Source organism: Halyomorpha halys, unplaced genomic scaffold (assembly GCF_000696795.3).
Source record: "Halyomorpha halys isolate HHAL.00 unplaced genomic scaffold, Hhal_1.1 Scaffold384.1, whole genome shotgun sequence".
Classification (NCBI taxonomy): Eukaryota; Metazoa; Arthropoda; class Insecta; order Hemiptera; family Pentatomidae; genus Halyomorpha; species Halyomorpha halys.
In genome coordinates, this window is record NW_027107790.1 from 966,980 (window position 1) to 975,564 (window position 8,585).

The 8,585-nt window shown below is 38.2% G+C and overlaps 1 protein-coding gene across 1 annotated transcript in view; it reads right to left on the reverse strand.

The window, feature by feature from the left end:
• LOC106682025 (centrosomal protein of 104 kDa) overlaps positions 1-7,621 on the reverse strand; it is an 11,354-nt gene extending 3,733 nt beyond the window's left edge. Inside the window, exon 1 of the mRNA XM_014422655.3 lies at positions 7,462-7,621. Coding sequence (XP_014278141.3) covers positions 7,462-7,557 — 96 coding nt within the window. The 5' untranslated portion in view covers positions 7,558-7,621. The remainder of the gene's footprint in view (positions 1-7,461) is intronic.
• Between the last annotated feature and the right edge of the window lie 964 nt (positions 7,622-8,585).

Consider the following 8,585-nt stretch of genomic DNA (forward strand, 5'->3'; position numbering starts at 1 on the left):
TAACATACTGGCTTTATTGTTTTGTTTTTTTTCCTACCTCCTAGTTTATTATTTATTAAACAAATACAATTATATATAGTATTTAAGAACTAAGAATTATATATACACTAGATACATTTTATCTTGGTTTGCCTTACAGTAGGGGCTTTATTGTATTCGGTACATCTCTTATATACATCCGATCAGCTGATCCCCTAAGTCAGCTGACATCAAAATAACAGGTGACTCATACCGTAACTCCCCCCACCAGTTTACGAACAATCCTCGTAAACTAATACTATATAATATAATAACACAGAAAAAAAAAAACAATAAATAAAAAAAAACTATATACATATCATTGAAAAAGCTCACAAGTTCCCTTAAATAAACGCTAAATACATAATTTAAACCTAAGAATAATTTTTTTTTTTTTTATATTTCATACAGTAAATGAACAAGCTAGAATGAAAAAGAAAATATTCACAAAAATCAAAAACATAGAATGAAAAATACAATATTTACAAAAATCAATAATAATATTAATAATAAAGGTTTAACGAACCCGAAGGTTCGATGCTGATACCACCAAACGCTCTCTGCATACATCCTCCCAGTGATGCCCCTCCAAACCCAATTCCACTAAATCTGTTTTAACACAATCCTCCCATCTACGTTTCGGTCTACCCCTCGGACGTTTACCCGTTGGTTCAGTGTTTAATACCATTTTAGGGATCCGCTCGTTACTAACCCCTACAACCTTACATGCCCATCTTATACACCGTAATGCTATAACTTCAATTATATTTACTGGGTGTAGGTCCAGTTCAGTTAATTCAGCGTTGTGTAATCTTCTAAATTCTCACGTTAATTCATCCTTTTTCGGTCTGAATATTTTGCGTAATACTTTATTATCGAAAACCCTAAGACGCTGTCCATCCCTTAGTGTAAAGGGGCCTCTACATGTTGGCCGAGCCATGGCGAACTCAGACATACGCGAGCATGTGGATAGGTGGCTCGGCTTGGTTGGCCTAGGCTCGTTGCCGAGCCATCGAGAGTCGGTTTTTGGACACAGATCAAAGGGGTTCGCGAGAGCGCTCGTGTAGCATCTACACCATTGTTCTTTGTCTAGTTACAACTAAGAGCTGTTAGGAGGTTAAAGGTGTTTGTTGGTACTTTTTATAATAAGTTTTATATTTAATCTTATTTATTTATATTTAATTTCCTTTCATTTTCTTTTTTTGTAATAAAAATAATACAATCCAAGTGCAATGGCTGAAACCACTATTACGTCCGCCATGTTTGCCTCTCTGAGTAACACTGACATGTGGATGGTCGGCTCTTTGTTTGCCGAGCATTTGAACGTGCCTCCGATCCGTGGCGAGCGGCCAACTTGTGGATCCACCTTTAGAGACCACGCCTCACATCCATAAAGAACAGTGGGAAGGATAATGGTTTTGTAAATTCTAATTTTTAAGTTTTTCGATAGTAGGCGCGAGCTAAGCAGTTTCGAAATTGAAAAATAACAAGCATTTATTTCCCACCTTCAGCCTAGCTTTTATTTCCTCATCAATTTCGTTTTTTCTAGTTACCATAGAACCTAAATACTTATACTTGTCTACCTGTTCAAACATATTTCCTCCTATATCTATATCACCGAAATTGCTCGTGTTCTACTGCTGTTGAATAGTTGAACAATTTCGTCTAAAATCACATTGGTAGTCTCCGATAATTTCTTCAGCGTATTCCGTGATTCGACTAGTTAAGATTAGCATAAATATTTTATAACATACAGGAAGGAGCGAAATTCTTTGATAGTTATTACAATCCGCCGTCGGGGTCTTTTACAAAAATCAATAGCAACCTTAAAAGACAAAAAAAAAAAAAAAACAATAAATAGAATAAATAACTAAATTTTCTGTAATCTAATCTAGTATGTGAACACTTCAGTTTTTACATTGTCATTGTCGGAAGTTTTAATTCTTCAATATGGACAGTTCTCCTCTTTTTGGGTTCTCTAATACTTTCTATTGTTACAATATTGTGTTCCCTTATAATTATCACCCTGAATGGACCCTCGTATCGCTGTATCTCTTTACCCCTGTTAGACCCCAACTTTCTATATACAATCGTCCCGATTTTGATTGCTCCCATCCTATCTGTGACCTTTAAATTCTCCCCGAGTTACCCTCCTGGATTTTTCCTTTCCCATTCTTCCCCGGGCATTTTCCCATAACTTACTTTGAGCAACATGGTTGTTGTGTATTTCCTCTCTGTCTACAACCATGCTCTTATAGTCCTGTCTGGTGAAACCTCCGTAACTGTATGTATGGAATGATTGTATGCCACAATCGCCTTAGGCATTGCCACGTCCGGTTCCAGTCCCTGGTCAACCTGATATAGTCGAAGACGGTCACTCAACGTGCCATAAAGCCACTCTATGCCTCCTCTACTCTTGGGGTGCCCTGGTGTGTTGAGATGCCATATTACATCAAGGTCCTTCATTTCTGTTCGAATCATGGCAATGTCAAATTCTCTTCCTGAATCTGATGAGATGCGCTTCGGAACTCCGTAAAATTGAAACCACATTCGGAGAGCTGTCAGCACTGCTTCCTACGACTTTTCCTGCTCCTGGTGCGCCATTTCCGCCTTACTGAAGAGATCAATTATGGTGATCCATTTAAATCCTCTCCATGTGAAAGTGTCGACCTGTAGATCGTTGAGTGGTGCATCTGCGGTAGGTGTCTCTTCTTGTCTGCCTTTTGGTGGATGTCTGTCATACTTTGTGCGTAGACAAACTTCGCAGTTTCCTAAGACTTCACTGATCGTCTTCTTCATCCCTCACCAAAAGTACCTCCTCTTCAATGCTTGCAGGGTCTCCGAGATTCCTCGGTGATTTGTTTTGCCCTGATGATATGCTACAGTCACCTCTCTCTGGCGTTCGTCTTCCTGAAGGGTTTCCGCCATCAGCTTGCATCGGGCGAATGTCCTGTCCATCCATATCTGTTCATCATGCCATAGCCACTTGATCTTCTCCCAAACGGTTTCATTTCCAATGTACAGGTGACACTTTTCTCCAGGCTTGGAAGCATTATTCAACATTTTACAGATCTGGTTGTTTTTCACGTCTGGCTGCGACCAAATCGTCGTGATATTGCTCCTCCCATACTTGTTACACTCTACTTTGACTAATCCAGTGGTTCTTGTCTACCATATAATCTTGTCGTTAATGATGTCCTCAAGTTCCTCCATATCTATTGGTCTTCCTTCCTCTGAGCTCTCGTTAGACGATGATTCTTCCCTATCGTCTTTCTCCGAATTTCCTAATTCTTTGGAATACGCTGTGTAAATGCTGCAAGTGTTCTTCTTCACTCTTACTGAATACTAGGAGATCGTCCATATAAACCTGACATACAGATTCGTCAATTACCCTCAAAAACTCGTCCATCAGGCGCTGATAGGTTATGGGAGCATTTTTCAGTCCAAATGGCATTCTTGTAAATTCATAGTGATTGTCCTTTCTCGAATGTGAATGCCGTCTTATGTTGATTCTTAGGGTGCATTTTGATTTGATGATATCCGGCCTTGAAGTCCAATGTGCTGAATACCGTTGCCCTGTCCAACATGTCTTCAAATGTGGGGATCGGATACTTTTCCTCAACGGTATACTCATTCAGCTTCCTGTAATCAATCACCATCCAGTAATTTTCAGTAGAATCATCAGGCGTGCTCTTCTTCTTCACTGCCCACAACGGACTATTGTACGGGGAAGTGCTATCAATAATTATTTCCTGGCGTTTTAAACTTTGAAGCTCTTCTCGGATGTGGTGACATAGTGCCTGCGAGTATCTCCTCTCTTTAACGTATGTCACTTTGTCTTGTTTTATTATGAGCTCATGGACTATTCTCCCGGTCGTCCCGAGCTTGTCCCGTTCTTTGAAAAAGATATCTTTGTATTCCCTCCTAAGGCTTCGTCTCCAGTCCTCGGATTGATTGCTCCGACCCGAGCGCACGCGTTTTCCGCTGAAAATGAAATTTGTAGATTTTTCCTTCCATTTCCCCCTGCTATTCCTAACCCAAGCTCCCAGCTCCCCTAGTAGGTCACATCCCACAATTATTTTATATTCCCTGGGCATACTTCCAACAATATGTACCTGCAAGTTTTCCCTACTAAATCCCCACCGTGACATCCCTTCTTCACTTCCCCCTCTACTTCACAAGGGCCACCCAGGGTAATCAATTTACATTGGTATTTCTGAATCTTGAGTGTCCTCTCTCTATCACAGAGCTTTTTCAATGCTTCTCGGCACATGATGGTGTTGGAACCGCCTTTGTCCACCAGGCACCTCACTCCTGCTATCTCTATTATAGGGAGACCGCCGCTCTTTTCTCTCACATAATTCAGCAGTGTGCGGTTGCCTCTCCGCTGACAACCCCTTCAGATGTCTCGCGTCTTCCTCTCTCCAGTCCCTCGCCTCCATTCTCCTCTGTTCCCTCGTTTCCATCCTCTTGTTTCTATCTTCTCCTCTAGACTACCTCGGGTTCTTGGCTCCTCGACTTCCTCTTCGGTCTCTGATGCTCCTGATGCTTGCGTAGATTCATCTGAAGATCTACTCAACCTATGGTGGCTTCTCCGTAATTGTTGGGCGTTGATCTCCATTGGTTCGTCCCGGCCCAAATCTCTTCTTTGGTTCAAATATGGGCACTGTTTAGCTATGTGCCCCTCATTCCCGCATTCAAAGCATCTCGTGCGCGAGCAATGCGCCACTAAATGCCCAATCTTTCCACAACCATGACACTTGCGGTCCTACCGCCGACTATTGTTTCTGGGTTTAACTAGGCTTCTTCTATTTTCTTCGTTGATAGCTCTCTCTCTTCTACCATTTCCGTGTCCTCTCCTCCTCCAAGGGTTGGCCATGTTTCTTGGCCGTTGGTATTCTATCCGGGTCCACTCTGGTTCTTCTACTTCCATACGGGCCTCTGCCTCTCTAGCGCTTGCTTCTATGAGGTCTTGAGCAATTTCCACAAACGAGCGCTCTCTCGGAAATCCTTCCTTCTTCCCTAGCTCCTTTGCCAACTGTATCTTTCGTACCAGGGATAAGAATTGCATCCGACTGTACCTGGATTGTTTCCATCATTTCGCTCAGTTTATCTTGAATTCTGTTAAAGCGTGCCAGGAGTTCCGCGGCATATTGTCCATTAGACTGTTTCGGTTTCTTTGTCTCTCGGATCATCATAAATATATCTTCCTCTGGGGCCCACCGTCCTTCTCCAAACGGCAGAGGTAGAGAGGGAAATTATTAGTCATGGGATGGTCATGCGCAGGTTATGGGATAAAACCAGAGAGCGCATAGAGCGGGAGAAAGCTCGACGGGTCGCTTGGGAAAATTTGAACCTCCGAGACGTGATGGGGAAGGTCAAAATCGGAACGGTTGTATATCGCCGTTTGGGGTCCAACAGGGGTAATAAATCACTATGCTATGAGGGTCCATTCCGGGTGACTACGATCAGAGAACATAATGTGGTAACGATTGTAAACTTACAGGAACCGAAGAAGAAGATTACGGTTCACATTGAACAGCTAAGATTCCCTGCGATAGCAGCTCCGTAGGCACCTAAGATACCTCCTCGTCAAAACCGACGAAGAAGTTTTTCTTTTTGTTATTTGTGTACATATTTTATTTATTTGTTTTATTACTCTAGGATGTACTTAACTACGGAATAGTGTGTGCAGTGAGTTGGCGGATAATGCAGTGAATGGTGTAAATGGTGAATAATAAGCGTGTAAATAGAGTGGATAAGTAGAAATTGAATTTTTTTTTGTTTTTGTTGTTTCGTTTTGTAATTTTTATAATTGGACTTTGTGTGGCGAAAATTTTTCTTTTAATATACTTTGTTTTTGAGTTTACGAGGAATTGTTTGTAAACTGGCAGGGAGAGTTATATTTACAGAGTGTGTAATATAAATCTTAATACCTAACTCCCTCTGTCAACTACTCTAGAATGTATAAATATAGGATTACTGAACAGAATAAAGCAGTCGATTATCAGCAACCGTGAGTATATTTTCTCGTCCCTTTTCCCTTTTTTTTGAGTTCAGAACCCGCTATCACGTATCTTATATATATTGTAGTGATATTTTGCATCTATAATAATTTAAAACATTAAAAGTATAGATTGTTCCCATCAACAGTAAATGGACATAGGTAAAACCAAAATATCGAAATAAAAGAGACATATTATATAAAATAGGATTAATATTAACTGATTTCAACGTGTGACTATAAAACAATAGAAATATTATTGTTTTAGTGAATCAAAAATAATAATACAATTTGACTGTGTAAAATTATCAAGGCCAATGGAACAAAGGCCTTCTTTAAAAACATTGATATTCAGCCAGTATTTGTTTGATTGTATAAATCTGCGACCAAAGCTTGATAATTCATATCTCTGAAGTAATTGAGGTTTATTAAAACTCAAAGAATATTCAATACTTGATTATTACCATAAAATTTTATCCAACAAATGACAAAAGTTAAAAAATACTTTTAAATGTTAAGTGTTGGGTCGTTTCATTTTAAATGTCAGTTTTCACAGGAAAGGTTAGTTAGGAAACAACTTTATGAAATCAAAAAATTTTTGTTCAAAATATTTACCCTCATTTTCCCCAAAATGTTATCAACTTTTTAATTACAAAACTGAAAAATCAGGGTTTTGTGAAGAAATTGTCAGAAAATGTGGTTTTGCCCTCAGAATCATTTTGAAAAATCTTACCTTTAAGGAAGTTGTTCAAATTTCTGAAAAGATAGAAATCGTTTAATTTAGTCCCTATCTATTGTGAAACATTACAAATTAAATCTTTGTTGTGTTATTTTTTCAATTTAATAAAAATTAAAGTCAGATGTAAATTTTAATTTTAAAAAAAACCTTATTAACAGTATAAATTGGTGTAGGGCCAGTTAAGAAGAAAAATCATAATAACAGAAATCATATCTTCAAAAGGGTTGTACGAAGTCCTATCATTTGATCTGGAATTTGAATTGACAATGATTTAGAAACACTATAATATCCTAATTATTAAGTATGTGTATATTTTAGTTGCTGTACAACTTTTCCACACCAAACTAATCGATTGGTTTGTAGTTCTATCCCAAATTCTATAAACAATCTCAAACTGAAAAAAAAAAGTGTCTCAGTAATAAATATATAATTAATTATTACAAATATCTCCTGATAAGTTAGTAATAAGCATCATAAATAACTCCATATATTTCTAAAAAATATAGTTATATCCACATTGTAATGAAAACTGTCTATATTATAATCTAGGTGCTTTCAAATAAAACAATGTCCATTACATGATAATTTTGAATAGTTACATTAGAGATGGTTTGTACCTACTCTATATTTACTTGGGAAAAGATATATTTGGCTTGAATTAGCAACATAAAATACTCTTAAGATCTATTGGTATACTAACTTGAAGATCTATCTTATCAAATTCTCTCATCAGTTGGCGATATAGAAGGTTTCTCCGTGTTATGTCATCATCTGGGGGCAGTTGCTTTCGAACCATTCTTGGGTTGACTCTATACACCAAAACCAGAACTCGCTCTGCTACCTAAAATCGTAAAAAATAAAGATCAAACGGCCAAGAAATTATTTTGAATATTATGGAGAAACAATTGATTTAATTTACAGTTAAAGGAACTCATTGAAATTGTTTGAGAACATACCAGATTTAATAATAATTAATGATAATTAGATAAGCTTACTATAGCTTTCTCTCTCTCTCTCTCTCTCTCTCTCTCTCTCTCTCTCTCTCTCTCACACACACACACACACAAAATAAAGATGCATTCCAGAACTAAATGAAATAAAACAAGAGAAAAGGTGTCTTATTTGAAACCAAATGTCTTAAAATGTATCGCTAACTTCTCAAAAAATAAATTATTGATTCATACTCAATTTATCAGGGTTTGCATATCTGTACATGACTATCTGTTTTATTTTATTTTATTATATATTGTATGGCTTCTGGGTATCAATAGAATCCTAGGTGTTAAAGCCCAAAATTTTGGTTTTTATTTAGGTTAATTTTTTTTTGGCAACTTTCCAAGTGACTTTTAATTTTGTTAGTTGAAGTTTATGTTTATTCATTTATTTTTTTTTTAACTATAAGTAATTTTAATTTGGTACATGAAAATAAGGGATATAAGGAGGTTCAGTGTTTATTAAGTACATTGCAGAGGTGTAACACGTGCAGAACGATACCGAAGGCAGTGGGGCCAGTTCCTGCATAACCGCGGATGATGCAGTTGGCAGTGAAGATTTAGGCAGCACTGGAGTGATGTTAGGTGGCATTGGCACGGTGCAAGACGAGAGAGACGCACTGCTTCACGGACGCTCCACCACCATTGTTTGTTGACTCAAGTTTGTTGGAGCTATTTTGTTTTGGAACCCTTTCACCGACTCACCGGCAGTCACCACAGTCTACGTTTTTTAGAGTCGCCAGGCTGCCTGGCAACCTCTCTCTCACCAGCTCGCCAGCGGTTATCCTGGTCAACCAACTCTAGACTCGTAATATTATTGTGATATGCGCAT